Here is a 19,157-nt window from a genome sequence, read left to right as displayed (position 1 = left end):
TAATTCGACCGTCGTAAAACTGGATAAAATAAGCATCAGTGGAAAAATATCGAAAAATATTTTTCTCGACACTAGAAAACCGTCGACAATACTATTTATTGTGGGGTAGAATTTTAATTGTAATATTTTGTCATAGTAAACAATTATACCATATTATATAAGTTCAGTTATGCTTTTATGCTTTTCTTGTACATGTTAAGCTATTAATTATTTTGGTGTATTTATTGTGGGGTAATTTTTTTAAAAAAATACTGTGTAAATTTTATATTGTGTACTGTGTTGACTTGTTCCACGATTATTTTTTTAATTGTTTCACTGATATTTTAATTGTAAATTTATTTTTGTAAAAATCCCTATAATTATCTGAAATATAGATGTGGATTATGGTGGACTTCTCTCCTCACTTGCTACTAGAAAGTTAAGCAAAAGAACACGTAAGGCCCAGTTATACCCCATTTGACTTCTTTATTAGCTTAATTGAAGTGGGACGTAAGTTCATGGAAGAGATGCATATGGTTTGGGCCTATTCTTCGTATGATTTGTACTTTTCACACATTTTTTTAAGGGAACTTATAAAAATACTGAAATTTGGGTTAACTTTTACAAAAATACTGTCATACGGAAATCTTTTCAAAAATACCGTGTTTTTATAAAATACCAGTAAAACACAAAGCAGAACAATTTAAAACAACAGTAGAACACCAGTAAAACACCAGTAGAACACTAGTGAAAACTTAACACAGTATACTGCAGCATGAAACTTATAAAAAAATACAATAAAAATGTAAAAAAATACTACCTGACAGTATTTTTGTAAAAAAATAACAAAAGTTAGTATACCATGTAAATTTTTCTTTTTTTAATCACTTATAACCTGATCATTTGTACTCTAAATCTGAAATAATATAAAATCAAAATAAATTAAATATTTCCACCTATAATAATTTTATAATTCATAAAAATAATTAATTAAATTAATTTTATTGACACAATTAAATTCTTAAAGTGTATAAATTTGAGCTTTAATTTATGTTGCGTTGTTACAGAATAGAGAACAAATTTAAATTTTAGGCCATTTTTTCAATGCATTACTTGTACATTTGAGATTTTTACAATTTTATATAACAGCAACAATAGTTAATCTAACAGTGTTTGTAATTTAAAAATATTTGTATTATACAAATATATTTAACATGAAACTAATTACTCATAAAAAAAATATATATGATAAAGAAAAAAATGTAAATGGTAAGTTATATGAAACTAATTACTTGATGAAAAGTATAAACATGAATTGAAATATATACTCATAATTTTCTTATCATTTCATATTTGCTCTCACATATTCTACCCACTTATCACGTAAAACAGTAATCTTATCATTTGTGTACGGGTTCAAACCTATCTTGTAAAATTAAAGAAAAGAAATTAATATTTAGTGTAACATAAAAATTATTAAATGATAAATTTCTATCCATTTTGAAACCTCCAAAAATAAAAATAAAACTATATTCATTATTTGTTTGAATATGAAAAAGATAAAAGAAAAATGAAGTTTAACTTAAATATTTTTTATATAAATATATTTTAATATATAGTAAAAAAAATATATTTTTTGATATATATTTTTTTTTTCAATTAAGTAGCTACACGTGGATTCCATATAAAACTTTAAGGCCCATTAGTAGGCACAAAAAACATAAACTAGGTCGAGCCTAAAATCCATTCCGTCTTCCGAGAGAACAACAACATAACTCGTCTAGGCGAGATTCCGTCAAGCTTAGTTAGGATCCAAAAGGTCTATCTTTGTGTATCTAAAAGAAGTCATCACCGTGTATCCGAAAGCATTATAGTTTCTCGTTTTTTGCTTTGCACAAGATTAGGAATTATTTTCTCAAAATCTCGGACAGAGAATAATATCTTGTTAATAAAAAGGAAAATTGAATAATTAGAAATTAGGTAACTGAAATGTAATTAATTACCCACGAATATAGGACACAGTATGAACAACTAGTTTCGTGATAAGACCTCCACGTCAGCATACACAAGGTGCTTCATGGGTCGAGCTTCACTAGACATGTCCAAACTTAACGCATTATTTGTAAACTCCCCATTCAAAGGAAAAATGTAACTAGTATGACCTCTATAACATTATAAATATTCACTTAATTCTTCATGCAAAATGTTGGAAATTCTTAGCTTACTTGCTGAGGTAAAGAATAGAGTGCTCATACTCATTGTAATTCCTTAAGCTTTTTTAGCCAGCTTCATAATAATACTGACTCGTGGACTAAGACTCGTTAACACCCCAACTTATACGTAAAAAACTCTGAGTGTCTTCTTCAAGTCTTATATTTAATGATTAATTTTCTGAAAAATTCAATAAACATAATGGCCTAAATTTTTTAATTAAATTTATTTAATAACTAATGAATAATAATATATACATATAACACTTCTTAATATATTATTATTAATACTTACTGTACAATATGTTCATATTCTTCCTTTGAAAAAAAAACATGTTCATAATCAGGCAAAGTTCTAAATTCAATTTTTATGTATATATATAATTTAAAAAATAAGTGAATAAATTTTCTTTAGAAACTAAAAAACCCAATGATGATTTTATATTGTTTCTATTGGCTAAGCCTCTAAAATGCTAGGACGGCCCCCGTCCACTACTACACATAATTTTCATATTTTTTTTTTTTTATGTATATTAATGTTGTTTGTTTGGTCAAATGGCTTTGAAGTAATGTCCTTATTTCACAGCAAAGCAAAGCTGGGACTCGCTATTTATTTCCATTCCAATTCCATATTTCCATCGAAGCATATATCATTTTCATTCAATTTAATTATTTTGCCAATTTGCCATATGTTCTCCTTAAAAATACTCTTTCTTATTTTCTTCATCATTATGCCTTAGTAAAGGCAGTCCTTTTCTACCCAAAAATAAAATATATAATATTATAAATTTATAATAATATCATGAGAGTCAAACCCTATTATGTATGAATGAGATGATATCATTCGGATCTCGTATATATAAGTGATACAAATCTACATATATGGCATCATCATCATCATCATCATCATCTTATTAGCTCCCATTATTTTGATACTACCAATGTTGAATAACCTATATATAATTATATAGCTTGCATGTACTGTTTTCCTTATTGTCACATACTTAAACGAAGAATAATGTGTGTATGTACATATATAAAATATAAATTTTCACAATTAAATACCCATATGAGATAATTCCCATATTTATATATGAGCATATACTCAACAAAATCCAAAATTAACAATATACATTAACCCCTTCGTCCTTCAGTCCTTAAGGTGTTCTTTTTTGTCTTAGGCTTGGCTTTAGGTGGATGATCAATATATTTTTTAATTGTCTCGTTTGGTGTTAGCTATCTCAAGTAATAATAAGAAATTCATTGAGTTTGATACAAATTATGTATGACATTAAAAATAAATCTTTGTTTTCCTTAAATATTTCTTATCTCATGGTAATTAAACTCATAATGTTATGACTCAATTTTTTGATCAGACAAATGCTTTATCTTTTGATGTTTGTCAAGTTTAGTGGCCTAGTTTACATTCCGATCAAGGCTGATCATTTTGTATTGTATGTCATTCTTTTGTATTTGTGCCTTTTAATGAAATTATTTATTTTCTTAAAAAAAACAAAAATTGTAAAGTTATAAGCTTTTTATCAATGCTAAACAAAAAATTATTAAAAAACTCTTTAAAAATCAAGATGTGGATATTTATGCATTGTTTTCTCAAATCAATTAAGTGAATCACATTGGCCGGCTTATAAATATATGTGTATTAATTAATTTATATAATACAGTTATAGCCGGCTGGATATAAATATATATAATTATATTATAAGGTAATATTGATATATATGAAGTACTGCAGAGTAGCTCATCTTCCTAGCAATAAACATTTGTATAGTTGAATCTCAGACATGGGAAACATTATTAATTTTTTGAATATATAAATATATATATATATATATATATATATATATATATACCTGGGCACATGTATTTTGTCTGAAAGATTTTGATCAATATTTTCATGACATATATATCATTTTTATTAAGTGATATTTTTTTGGTACTGTTTATTAATTGATCTAGTATAATTAATTTTGTAGATCACCTAATAATTTTTACACGTCATTTTCAAACTTAAAATTTAAATTAAAAAAAATTGATTAGAATTAACAAATCACTTTAATTCTTATTCCACACATCAAGAAAGCATATTCAAGCATTAGATCCCACAAATAAGCTAGGGCTCTGCATTAAACCAGGTAGAGGAGTGTTTGTGAGGCTATTTATTATTTTTATATATATTATAATTATATGAGCCACATTATTCATTGCTGAGTATATATAAATTAATAATAATATTCATTTTATATAGGGTTAATAGTGTTTAATTTACAAAAAATTATTAACTAGATTCTCTGTTTTATTAAATGACAAAATAGAAACTGTATTTTTTAAAATTGTATAAATAGAATTTTGAACTAAGTAGTTTTTGACAATTTTCTTTTTAATAAAAACAACTTGAGGATAATTTTTGACACGAACAGATGCAAAAAATATAATCAATTTTGTAATAGTACTTCTATATTATGTTATATTAAGTTTTATTTTGATAAAAAATTAATTGATGAGAGTTTTATTTAGTACTATTTAAAAAAATATTTAAGATCTGATTTGTCACTTAGTAAAATAGAAAATTCAATTAATAATTTTTATAAAATACAAGATTTATTAAAATAGTATTAAGGGATGTATTTATTATATTATGCATTATTTATATCTTGACTTAATTGATGAAGGAACAGAATAAAACCCGGATTCCATGGACTCGCTTGATCTTCATGGAGTTGAGAAGAAAATTCAGAACTGTGTACTATATTCCCATTATTATGATTATATTCTATTCTATTCATACATATATATTATAAATTGAGTTATTAATTATATGATCATTATTTTATGTGGATAATGGCTTTGCACAATTGAAGATCCTCTTTCAGATTCTTTTATTGTGAAGGGACTGTTTTGTTGTGAGTAAATGTTTGACAACAACCCAAAAAAATGTTGTTGTTATTATATCATATATTTATGTACTAATCCCTTCATCATTTTTCATAATTAATTTAATGGTGATATTCATGGCAAAAAAATTACTTTTATTTTGTCTTTTTTGTGTGTGACCCCTATAAGAGCATTTGCAACAAGTCACTTATATTATATATTGATAAAATTAGAGATACACTCTTCAAAGGTTTTACAGAATGATAAATCAATTTGATATATATAGTCCTGTATAATTTACAACTTTAAATTCACTTTTTTTTTTTAATAATATTATATATTCATATAAAAAAATATATAATTTTATCTAATAATATAGATAATATATAATATAGTGCTAAGGTAATTGTTTTTAAAGGAATCAATACATGTTAAAATAATAATAAAAAAAAAGTAACAAAGTTACACAATTAATAAAAAAATTTCTTCCATCTATCTTATAAGAAAATTAGACAATAAAATTTTAATATCAGAAAAGAAAATTATTGATAGTTGTGGCTTTCACTCTCAATAAAATACCTACGAAATAATAATTTTATATAAATAATAAGAATTCTAAGATAATTTAATTAATTAGAAAGTGTATTACATATATTTTAAGAGAATATAAAAGTATTATTTATTATGTAGCTAGTGTAAAGTATTGTGTTGTAAATGATAATAATGATAGAGTAGGAATTAGTGTAAAAAGATAAAGTATTGATTGAAGATATATATGGTGAGCCTTGTTGTCTCTTCTCTATTCTTCTACAACTTTCCCCCCATGAAAAAGTTTCACTTGTCAGCAAACACATTTATTTTGTAAAATGAACTTTTCCTGTTAAACCTAATTTATTATGCTGTTTATTTTTCATATGGGGTTTGAATTTTCCAATTAATTATAACCCTAATTGAATATGACAATGACAAGAGTTTACTTATCACTCTTATATTGCCATATGTGTTTTTAACACCCACAAGTTATTCATTTGAGCTGGAAAGAGCAATAGGGACTAGTAAAAAATAATAATAACAATCAATATCAATTTCATTAATCTTTCTAAAATGAATGATATGTGAAAGAATTGACCATTCAAGTATGTGGGATCCATATAGAACATAGATATTTTTTATACACAATATATAATTAGATGCCAAAAAAGAAAGAAAAGAAGTGGTAAATGTACATTTGCCACTAGGGGAAGTGGTCACCCACTAAAAGAGAAAATAAATATATGACAAGTTTTTTGGGGTTGCATAAAGCTTATGGCTTCTTTTCTAATATTTTCATACACTTGTTTTATTTACTCTCATCTCCACATCGAGTTGATGTGAGTGGCTAACCTCACATCCGGTTTATCTTATCTTTTCAATTTTTTTGTTTTAATTAATAAGGCAAAAAGACTCTAATATTCGAAAGCATATCATCTTATACTTATCTAATCTTTGGCTGCTCTTATTTATTTATTTTTAATTAATATTAAGCTTCATATGTAATTATATATATATATATATATATATATATATATATAAAAGGTAGTCGGTTCAACCAAACCATTTAATTAATTAATTAATTATGTTTATATTGATATTGTTGGATATATAGTGAATCATTTTTATAAGAATTTTTAGTAATTTAATTATTTTTTAAATGAAAGATAATTATTATTAGGCTTATGTGACAGTCAGTAGTCCCGTGATCCGTAAGGGGAAACACCGGGTAAGCTGTGCAATCCCACACCGCCTGGGGAAGGTCAAGTGGGATGATTCTGAGACTGTGTAGGTATGAGACTACACAGTTGAAGAGAGCTTAAATGGATTGATTGGTACTACCTATATCAACAAGGTGCATCTTGTTTTTCGGTAGCCCATCTCGAAAGAACTCCACAGTTAAGCGTGCTTGGCTTGGGAGCAATTTCAAGGATGGGTGACCTCCGGAAGTTTTCCCGGGAAGCGTGTGAGTGAGGACAAAGCACGCTGGAAACACTCGTGTTGGTCTGTAGGGTCAGTCGTCAGTCCATGAAGCAGCCAAAGTGACGTACTCGTGTATAAGAGTCATTCATTCTGTGGGTGTAAGGGCCCAATGGAGGCTTGAAGCGAGGACGTTACAAATGGTATCAGAGCCTTGACCCAGCCGGAAGTGTGGTCGACGAGGACGTCGGACCCCGTAAGGGGGGGTGATTGTGACAGTCAGTAGTCCCGTGATCCGTAAGGGGAAACACCGGGTAAGCTGTGCAATCCCACACCGCCTGGGGAAGGTCAAGTGGGATGATTCTGAGACTGTGTAGGTATGAGACTACACAGTTGAAGAGAGCTTAAATGGATTGATTGGTACTACCTATATCAACAAGGTGCATCTTGTTTTTCGGTAGCCCATCTCGAAAGAACTCCACAGTTAAGCGTGCTTGGCTTGGGAGCAATTTCAAGGATGGGTGACCTCCTGGGAAGTTTTCCCAGGAAGCGTGTGAGTGAGGACAAAGCACGCTGGAAACACTCGTGTTGGTCTGTAGGGTCAGTCGTCAGTCCATGAAGCAGCCAAAGTGACGTACTCGTGTATAAGAGTCATTCATTCTGTGGGTGTAAGGGCCCAATGGAGGCTTGAAGCGAGGACGTTACAGCTTAAGACTAAAATAAGTTCAAAAACTTACAAAAATTCAAGTAACTCGGGTCACTAAATTCTTGCCTCAAAAGAAAGAGTAAATTTTGCAAAGTTATAATAAACTATTAAGTTTGTAGAACCATTACAAAACAAAATTTAATTAAGCTTATCCTAAATAAATTAATATTTTGTAAAACTAAAATATAATCCGTCAAACAAGATTTTTTTTTTTTTTGTTTACGAGTGTTGTAACAATTTAATAACCCGTCTCTTTTTAAATATTATGATATTTAAGATGAGAGCACAATTACAATCCAATTAATATAACTATAATTTCAGCGACAGATAAAACTAAAAGATTCACTGTCGAAGTCTTTGCAGACACAATATCTTATAAAGTTTAAAATAATCGCTCTGAAACCTATAAAATTACAACAGTCATAAAACCGCAACTCAACATCAATATTGAAAGAACAAATCGCAATTCAATTCTAATAATTTAGGATGATGAAATTGATGAGAGATTTTATGTAAGTATATTATGTATTGTTGTAAAATTGCAACTAGATATATATTAAAAATACTTAAAACAATCACGTACTATGGTACCCTTTATGTGTATATATTTATATATATAAATAATTGAAAATGTTAGGCCGTGGTGTGGTGGTTATAACTAGTCATCAATGATGAAAAATCGATGTATCTCAATGTATTTGTCTCAAATAAACAAGCACTACAATTATAAAAAGAAATATGGATTCGTGGGGTCCTATTCTTAATTCCCAATTTTATAAGCAAAGAAGATGAGAAAAAGGTTGGGTTTTTGGGTCACTTGGTCTATTTATTTATTCAAAGGACTTTATCACGTTTTTCACCATAATTTTTGTCATTTTTTGGGGGAAGAATGTTCAACTTTCTAAGGGCTGCCCTTATAAGACTATATTATTATTAAATGAATCTTATTATTAGTTTAACTATTTTAATTATTATTTGTTAAAAAGAAAAAAAAAATGAATAGCTCTCTGTCAAAGACAATGACTCTCTATCAACTTAATTCTCTGTTTTGGGGGTCTTATAAAATACTCAACTAATCTTGTTGAATTGATAAGAGCTAGATTTTCAAGATTAATCTAACTACAACAAGAATATGATTCTAATTCTAATTGGAGTTTCTATTGACACCCCCAAAAAAGAAAGTGTATTTTTCATTTAAGAAAATTCAAAGTAATGATTATATTCTTGATGTATTATAAATATGTTTATTTCAAAGATGTCTATACGTAAATAACTCAACTACCCCATCAGGTAGCTCAACTATAGACTAAAATTTATTTTGGTAATTACACGTGAGTGATATACATATAAGAATTTATTAAAAAAAAAAAAAAAAGAGAGAGAGAGAGAGATTGAGAGATATATATGAGGCATCTACACATCAAAAATATCAAAAATATAGGTGCCGTTTGTTAATAATTTTATTTTCTAATTTTTTAATCACAAAATAAAAGTAAATTTTTTGTTTTTAAAAAATAAAAATGCGTTTGGTAACCACTTTTTTGTTTTTTCAATTTCAAAAACTGAAAACAAAAATGTGTTCTGTAAAGTTTATTTTTATTTTTATTTTTTTATTTTAAAATTAGAAAAAAAAACTATTTAAAAAAATATTAAAAGTGATTTTTTTTTTGTTTTAAAATTTTGATTTTCAATTAAAAAATTGAAATGCAAAAACAGTTTTATAGAACATGTTTTTAAATAATATTTTCACTTTTCTATTTTTAAAACAAAAAACTGATTAAAAAGGTGTTACCAAACACCACCATAGTATTTTATAAAATTGTAGTATGTGTGCACACTTAAATTAATATATATGTACATTAATTGTGATAATACTTTTTCGATTATATGAGTCTATTATTAAAAACATTATCATAAATTATTGTTGAGGTATTAAGAATACACAAAAATTGTCAAGTGTTTCACTTAGTATGTAATGCTTTTTTAAGAAGGTGTTCAAAAACAAATTTGTTAGATCCAAAGTCAAGTTCGATGAATGGACCAAGCTGAGCTAGTATAGTATAATACTTTATATTGAAAAGTCTTGATATTTGATATTTGTGGTAGTTTCTCATTAGTAATTACTACCACTAGAGATATAGAGTCACACATTGAATATTTAGAATATATAAATGTTCTATTTATTTTATTAGTATGATGTATGATACTTTTTTTAAAAAAATATATAAGTTAAATTTAAAATAGAAATTATTATGTGAAAGTTAAATTAATAAAAATGCAACCCAACAAATTAAATACATAGGAATCCCAATAACTATGTATAGTATTTTGATCTATATTTTACGTGTACGTGTCATTATTCTTGGTATAATAATAATGGTATGGAAGAGGTGAGCCAAATTTCATTTTCATTAAGCACACGCGTTTGTATTTTATTTATATATTGACCTAACCCAACTAAGTATATATGTATTAAAATTTTATAAATATATACACATAAATCATATTTTAGAGGTAACAGATTATGACACATAAGAATTATTTGGTATATATAGCTTTTACTTATAAGTAGGTGAGATGATCGGTCTTTAACTTAAGGCTTATTGTCTCTTGTGAGTTAACAACGACAGACATTCATGAAAGATATCCTAATAATCATATTCTTAACCTCCTTAAAACCAAAAAAAATTTACTTTTTAATTTTTTATTTGAGTATTATTATTGGATATTAGTATTTTTAAAAATTATTTTTTAAATTATATATAACTCGATATTTAATTACACCAATAAATATATAATACCGATCTTTTAACAATTCTCTTCCTATTTATGTGTTTTATTAACTTTTGAGGCATTATAATGAAGAATTAGCTCAGATAATTAGTTTCAATAAGAAAACAAAACTCACAAAATTAATTAGTAAAAAAAGTAGAAAAAACAAATATGTGGATGCCAATCAACTAATCAAATCTCTTTCTATATTTAAGTAGACACTTCTGGCTACCCAAAATAATAGAGACATGGGTTGGAAACTTACTTAATAATTAATAAAACTTTTATATTATTGCATAGTAAGAGTAGTGGACATATTAAAAAGAATAAAAAATTATTTTATTACTAGAAAATCATGTCTTGTAAATATATGGGTATAAATAATATATCTCATAAACTTTAGTTATCAAAAATTAGTATTATGTTATCTTTTGTAAATTTTTTCAGTCATTTTATTAATGTGGCATAATATTGTCTAATTTAGTTTTTTATCCAAATAAATTATAATAAAAATTAATTTTACAAAATTTTATTTAAATTTCTTTAATATGTTATATGTTTTAACTTTTTTCTTTGGTAATAAAATTAGTTTATTTTTTAAAAAAAATTAGTTTATATATATAATTTTTTATGTTAAAATGAGATTTTTATTATAAATTAGTTCGAAATTAGTTTATTATAAAGTTTTATAAATTAGTATTGTTCACCATGTCATATCTTATCAGTCTAATTTATAAAAAGTTTTGACATAATTATTATTTTTTACTAATTAATAAAATTAAGGAACATTTTTAATAATGTTAATATTACAAAGGATACAATTATATAAGTAACAAAGTTTAGAGGTAAAAATAATTTTGTTCTTTAACAAAATCTTAATTTTTATTAATAAGGTTAAGAGAGTATTTTTGACAACAATTATATTACATGGGCACAATTATATAAGTGACAAAATTTGGGGACAAAATAATTTTATATTTTATTAAAAATAAGGTAAATAAATACTATTTTAGACTAATATTTTACAAAAGTTACTAATTAGACTTTATTAACTGATAAATTAGATATTGTATTTTTTAAAATAATACTAAATAATATTTTAAATTAATTTTTAATTAAAATAAAATTTAATAATAATTAAATATAAATATATTACGATAAAACTGTATATATTTTCCGTATCTGTTTGTCTTAAAAAATTATCTTTAAATTAATTATATTAAAAAAAATTACTAAAAATTAATTTTAAAGCCTTACTTATACTATTTTAAAAAATAAAAAATTTAAGCATTTGGTTATTAATAAAATAAAGTCAAATGAGTAAATTTTGATAATCCAAGTCAAAAATAGTATTAACCCTTCAAAATATATAATTTCTTTTAATTTTTATTAACAAGCGTGACTATATGATAAAAAGAGTCACTGTTTCATTTGAGTACTTATCAGGTAGAGTTGAAGTTGGATAATAATTGTGTCAGTCAGACCAAAAAGAAAAACAAGAAGAAGTAAAAGGTTGAGTTCAGAGATTAACGTAAGAAGTTAAAAGAATTTCAGCTGAGCATTTTCCACTCTATTTCCTATTTTGTTTTGTTCTTTTTCATTCTTCTTCTTCTTTCTTATTTCTCATATCGAAAAGAAAGAAAGAAAAAAAAAAACTAAGTGGATGTGATGAAGAAAGATAAACTTCTTTTTATATATTCTATTAAGAATCTTTACTAATCAAAACCCTCCATTATTTAAAAGATCAACAACACCAATTCAGAGTAATCTATTCTCTTACCTATATCAGAATAATCTATTCTCCAACTCCAATTCTAAACAGCTCTTTTTTCTGGTTCAAACACTATTTTCAGTATTGTGTTTGTCTGCATTGGTGGGTCGTGAACTACTTTTCTACTCATAAAAATAAGAATAAAAAAAATCATTCCTTTAAAAAATAAAGTTCAAGTCTTTATTTTTTCCTCAACACTTGATATAACTAGGGAGGGTGTTTCTTCATCTGGGTCTTCTTAAAACTCCTCAAAAATGGTTTTTCCTTGATTATTAGTAAGAAAGCCATGGATCTGGAGAGTGTGATAGGTATTCATCCAGTCAAGGTAAACACATGCACCACTCTCTTTCTCTGTTACAAGACCCTAATAAAGTTCACACCTTTCTTATGAATTTTCTTTCTTTGTATTTGCAGAAGAAGGATTCATGGAAAACAGTACTAACTTTGGCATATCAGAGCTTGGGAATTGTGTATGGAGATTTAAGCACATCCCCTTTATATGTTTACAAGAGCACTTTCGCTGAAGACATTCAACACTCAGATACTAATGAAGAGATTTATGGGGTTCTGTCTTTTGTGTTCTGGACACTAACTCTTATACCATTAGTTAAATATGTGTTTATTGTGCTTAGAGCTAATGACAATGGTGAAGGTGGGACTTTTGCTCTATACTCTTTGCTCTGCCGCCATGCCCGAGTTAGCTCCTTGCCCAATTGTCAAGTGGCTGACCAAGACCTTTCTGAGTATAACACCAAAGATGGGGTCGTCTCTCCCACTAAGACTACTGCTGGGTTGACTCTTAAATCGACATTGGAGAAGTATAGAGTGTTGCAGACAGTCTTACTGGTTTTAGCTCTGATTGGGACTTGTATGGTTATTGGGGATGGTGTTCTCACACCTGCAATATCAGGTATTGTTTAATTCAAGGTTTTGAATTATGAAATTTTGATATAAATAATTGTAATTGATTCAATTTGGCTCTGTTTTCTTTTCTTTTCTCTCCCCAAGTATTCTCTGCTGTTTCGGGTCTAGAGCTTTCCATGCATAAAGAACAGCATCGCTGTAAGTATATATTTTCTTGTTCTGCACTTTGAATTTCAACTTATATTTGCATATATTCGAATGGGTCAACATGAATTTCTTCCTTTCTTTCTTAAAAAATGAAAATGGTTTCTGGATTTTGTGATTTAGAGATGTAATAATACTGTAGATGTGTTTCAATTAAGAGGTTTTTAAGTCATAATTAGGATTAAGGTATGCTAATCTTGCTTTTACTGCCAAGAAGTTAGAGCTTAAATTTGTGATTGAAAAGATTAATAAAGAAATGAAAGATCTTTTCTTCTTTAATTTGATATTCACAGACGTGACCTTAGTGGATGAACAGGGATTATTACCTAAATTTTTAACAATTTTAAACAAGTGCATGCACTACTTGTGGGTCCCTTAACTAATATATAATTAAGATTTATTACCCACTCTAATCAATGTCTAATCATCATCAAGTCATATTTTGGATATTAGTTTTTGATAACATACAATTACACACTCCTTTATCGGTCATTATAATATAACGAAGATACAAAATGTAGCCTAAGAAATATAGATATAAAATTCATTGAGGGTGTTAACATAAAGTTAGTGTATTTTGTAAAGTTAATATCTTTGTTTTAAGTAAAGGAAAACGTCATTTAGTTTGGATAAGACTAATAATAAAACAATATTGCATATTTTTTATAGAATGATCTAGTACAAAACAGGCATATTTTTCATCCCATTTTAATGATGATCTAGTGGCCATACATATATGTATGTATAACCATCATAATCTTGGTCAATTTATAAGCTTAAGTTTCCAAAAATGCATACATTACATGATCATGATTTCATGTCATCTATGTTATTGGCCAAAACATCACTATCATCCTTGTCATATAATCAGTTTCACTATTACAAGACACAAGATTTTTTACCATTACAACAAACATGTTTTTGGCTTTAGTCCCAACTCTGAATAAATATAGCTTATAATTCTTATATTTCAATCAAAATGTTTGTCACAATTACTAGTGGGGAATATATACATCAGTACAATTTAGTTGCTGGCTTTTGCTATAGTGGGCAATCTGTTTTTCCACTGACTTATCATGGTGACAAAAATTTGTCTTATCAACTAGACTTTGGCAGCCATTATCAGATTACAGAGTTAAGAATAATAACAATTATGGCCATCAAAACAAAGAGATGATAAATTTCTATGTTTATGCTTTATCATGAACCTCATTTACTTTTAAAAGAGAAAAGCCTCAATTCTTACTGTTCAGTAAGCATATCAGTCATTTCTTCTGTCTTTTACTCTAGTGCCCAATGTGTTTGTTCTCCACTGATTCATCATGGTGACAAGAAATTTTTTTGGTATCAACTTGACTTGACTAACCATTGTAAGCTGTGAAAGTTTGGTTTATTTCATTGCTTATGATTCGTGAAGAAACCCTTTAACTGTTTTTAACTAATTAAACCAATAACTGAATTACAAGAAAATATTTAGGCTAGACTTTATATACTTTGCTTCTAATCTCAAAGCATATGACAAAATAACTGAATACATTTTTCTCTCATCAGTTTCTCCTATCGCCTAATAACACTGTCACGTCTCAAACCATATGCAAGGTGAATCGTATCAATTTCTTAATCTCGATTCGTTTATTTCTTACAGATGTTGAAGTCCCAGTTGCTTGTGCTGTGCTTATATTCTTGTTTGCCTTGCAACATTATGGGACACATAAAGTTGGATTTCTGTTTGCACCAATTGTAATTACATGGCTATTCTGCATCAGTGCCATTGGTGTGTATAATATCATTCATTGGAATCCTCATGTCTACCAAGCACTATCTCCATATTACATGTACAAATTCTTAAAGAAAACTCAAAGAGGAGGTTGGATGTCATTGGGTGGAATATTGTTGTGTATAACAGGTACTACACTATGTATTTGAACTTTATTTCCTATTCATTTTTACATAATGTATTTCTCTCCCTAATATCACTTCTTCTCTTTGGCAGGATCTGAAGCCATGTTTGCTGATCTGGGACACTTCTCACAACTTTCAATCCAGGTACATACACCATAGTAGAATTGAACTTGGCTCATTTCAAGAAAATATTGGTCTACGATTATCGATTTCCACTAGTAGATATTGCAGCAAATCCTCTGAACAAAAATATGCATTGTGCAGATTGCTTTCACGTTTGTGGTTTACCCTTCCTTGATTCTGGCATACATGGGACAAGCTGCTTATCTTTCCATGCATCACGATTTAGAAACTGATTACCGGATTGGTTTCTATGTATCCGTTCCAGGTAGGTGTCTAATGTTTATACTTATGTAAAACTTGTCTTAATGTCTTAACATCAAAATGGAATTTAGCTAAAGTAAAAACCTTCTGAAACCTCAGAGAAAATAAGGTGGCCTGTACTGGCTATAGCCATTCTGGCAGCAGTGGTGGGAAGCCAAGCTGTAATCACTGGGACTTTTTCGATAATAAAACAGTGTACAGCGTTGGGATGCTTTCCAAAGGTGAAAATCGTCCACACGTCATCTAAAGTACACGGCCAGATTTACATTCCTGAGATAAACTGGACTCTAATGCTGTTATGCTTGAGTGTGACTATTGGTTTTAGGGACACAAAACGCATGGGCAATGCATCAGGTAACTATATTTATGTCAAAAATATGGCTCTTTGCAATGCAAGACATCATTTTTTTTTACTTACTTGATGTCTTTTGTTTACCTTATCATACAGGCCTTGCAGTTATAACTGTCATGCTTGTAACCACTTGCCTAATGTCTCTAGTTATGGTATTGTGCTGGCACAAAAGTATCTTCCTAGCCATTTGTTTTATTTTCTTCTTTGGCTCCATTGAAGCACTCTACTTCTCAGCATCTTTGATCAAGTTCAGGGAAGGAGCTTGGGTCCCGGTTGCACTCTCATTCATCTTCCTCGTTGTCATGTATGTTTGGCACTATGGAACACAGAAGAAATATGAATCTGATGTTCAAAATAAGGTCTCTATCAATTGGCTTCTTGGTCTAGGCCCGAATTTAGGGATAGTTAGAGTAAGGGGAATAGGGCTAATACATACCGAGTTGGTTTCTGGTATCCCAGCAGTATTTTCTCACTTTGTAACCAACCTCCCAGCTTTCCACCAGGTTGTTGTTTTCCTCTGTGTCAAGTCTGTTCCGGTTCCTCATGTTAGACCTGAAGAAAGGTTCCTAGTGGGAAGAGTTGGTCCAAAGGAGTACCGACTTTACAGATGCATAGCGCGTTATGGTTACCATGACATACACAAGGATGACTTAGAATTCGAGAAGGATCTTGTTCGAAGCATTGCAGAATTTATCCGGTCAGAGAGACCAGAATGTGACATGAGATTAGAAGAGTCGGAAAGTGATGAGAAAATGACAGTTGTTGGAACTGCATCGTCTAACTTAAAAGGCATTAGACTTTCAGAAGATGGAGGAGATTGTTCCGAGAGAGCGGGGACATCAGCAGAGTTGCAGGAAATAAGGTCTCCGAAGAAAGTGAGGAAGAGAGTAAGGTTTGTGCTTCCAGAGAGTCCAAGAATTGATAGAGAAACTCAAAAAGAGTTGCAAGAATTAATGGAAGCTAGGGAAGCAGGAATGGCATTTATATTAGGACATTCCTATGTTAGAGCAAAGAGTGGATCAGGTTTCATGAAAAGATTAGTTATAAATATTGGTTATGACTTCTTGAGAAGAAATTTTAGGGGACCAAGCTATGCTTTGAGCTTCCCTCATGCTTCAACTCTTGAGGTGGGAATGGTCTACCATGTTTAAACTCTCTCAGTATGTATATAGCTTATATTTTTGTCTGTCTCTCTATCTCTTTGGGAAGTTTTGGTGCTGTAGTCATGTTGTTTTTATATAGTGAATATAAATATATGATAGATGAAAAGGCACTTTGTATAACTGTATGTATCTGTATGTTGCTCCCTTTGCAGAGTAAATCCATAGAAGAAGAGCTTATAGTTCTAGTTTTTGCTTCTTATTCTTAGAACTTAATAGACAAAATCGATAGACACGGCTAATGTAAGATTATCCCATCAAAAACTTCTCAATCTTTTATCCCAATAAAAAAATATTGTTGACTACATGGGCACACATTTTCAATATTAATTATAATCATTTAATTAATTGGTCTTAAAAACCAAACTCTTGACAGAAAATCACTAATCCTCTTATAGTGGTGCTGTTAAATTTTTTTATTTCAGCATAAGCCCCAAATAGTATAGAACTAATCTTAATTTCAGATAAGACAACCATCCTATTTGAATTTCGAGTAGCTTTGCCCATGATTATGAGCACTGTGGTAATGTATTATAGTACTGTCCAACACTTTAGAGAAATCTAATATTCATACATTATTAGTGGAATATTAAATGGCCATAAGGGTACGAGAGGGTATGTGTGGGGATGCTGGGATTGAATCCCAAATTATATAGTATGTATATATATTGTTGGAATAAATTAAACATCATTTTTCTCTACGATATTGTCTAGTTTAGACTTAAGCTCTTGCAATTTTATTTTTGAACACATTTTTAAAAGGTCTCAACAAATAATTCTTTTTTACAAATTCTATCGTGAGATTACCGGAACTCATTTCCTTTGTTTAAGATTCTAAGAATTAATTCACATGGCTATTTTGGGATCTGGCTAAGTCTTCACGATTTTGTTTCTGAACACTTTTCTAAAAAACCTCAATTAATAGAAATATTGTTTGTTGTTATAGACTTATCATCTTTCTCATTTTGACCTAATGTGGAATTTTAATTGCAAACTCAATTATTAGCGGGGTAAATAAGTAGCAATAATAACGAGCAGCCGTTTTCGTTATTTAAATTGTAAATATAACTATGTGGAAATATAAATTGAGGACCTAAGTTAAGGTGTTGTTGAGTATTTCTCTATTATTATATGTGCAAGTAGTTGGAGCCTAGGCCTAATAATACCCCATGAAATGAATGGTGATTAATAGTTTTGCATAGAGCATGAAAAGCAAAAGAAGCTATAAAAAGTGGACCAAGATGAGGAGAGGAATCCAGACAAGGGGTCCTAAGTCCGAGTCCAAGTCATAAGTAACTACTCTACTTACTCTACACCAACTGAAAAAGGCTGCAAACCCCAATACTAATGTTGTTGTACATAATGAAGTTGACACGATAAGCAATGTTTATGACTTTGGGGGGACACGTGGTGGAAGAGAAGCTTTTGCCCATAAATTGGTCATTTCCTTTCCAATCCATGTGGATTATAACTCATGATGTAGGATTCTGTTTTTCTTCTTTATTAATATTCTATTAGTATTAACTGTTAAGTTTTTTATTTTGTCATAGATAATTAAGTTACCAAAAATGAGAATGAGATAAACTAACTAATCAAAATCATGAAAGAAATTTCTGTAGAAATCTACATTACATCTCTCTCTCTCTCTCTACTTTTTTAAGACTTATTAGGCACCACTACCAGTAATGTTTAACACTAGTGCTATTTTTCAGTATTTCTCTTCAAAATTTACCATAAATCATGTAACATAAAACAACATTTAGTGAAGAAAAAGACCAAGTTCAACGATTCTAAATCAAAGGTAGTAAAGAGGTGGTCACAAGTGTAATGACCTGGGAAAAATCAAAGGTGATGACTGATGAGTATAATATTAAGATGGACCAATGTTACTTACTGATTCTCATCATCAATCCTAAGAGGCTGCGTAAATTTAACGTTGTTGACCACTGACCACCAAAACTCATAAAAACAAGTTCAAATCCGGAAAAATAAGGGCAAAATAAAAGATTAA

General features: G+C 28.9%; 1 protein-coding gene across 1 annotated transcript; it reads left to right on the top strand.

Moving 5' to 3' along the window:
* Positions 1–11,908: 11,908 nt before the first annotated feature.
* On the top strand, positions 11,909–17,334 carry LOC115699908 (potassium transporter 8). Its single transcript, XM_030627452.2, has 8 exons — positions 11,909–12,605; positions 12,695–13,190; positions 13,289–13,342; positions 14,994–15,254; positions 15,342–15,394; positions 15,515–15,638; positions 15,734–15,988; positions 16,083–17,334. Exons 1-8 carry the CDS (start codon positions 12,567–12,569, stop codon positions 17,135–17,137), a joined length of 2,337 nt encoding a protein of 778 aa, XP_030483312.1. The 5' UTR covers positions 11,909–12,566; the 3' UTR covers positions 17,138–17,334.
* The last annotated feature ends 1,823 nt before the right edge of the window (positions 17,335–19,157 follow it).

The sequence above is a fragment of the Cannabis sativa genome, chromosome 8 (genome assembly GCF_029168945.1).
Source record: "Cannabis sativa cultivar Pink pepper isolate KNU-18-1 chromosome 8, ASM2916894v1, whole genome shotgun sequence".
Lineage (NCBI taxonomy): Eukaryota > Viridiplantae > Streptophyta > Magnoliopsida > Rosales > Cannabaceae > Cannabis > Cannabis sativa.
Note: the sequence above shows the minus strand (reverse complement) of the source record. Positions and strands in the feature narration are given on the sequence as shown.

Coding starts and splice junctions, on each gene's coding strand:
- LOC115699908 (XM_030627452.2), top strand. CDS start 12,567: ATGGATCTGGAGAGTGTGATAGGTATTCATCCAGTCAAG. Junction 13,343..14,993: donor GCATAAAGAACAGCATCGCT/GTAAGTATATAT, acceptor TATTTCTTACAG/ATGTTGAAGTCCCAGTTGCT. Junction 15,989..16,082: donor ACGCATGGGCAATGCATCAG/GTAACTATATTT, acceptor CTTATCATACAG/GCCTTGCAGTTATAACTGTC.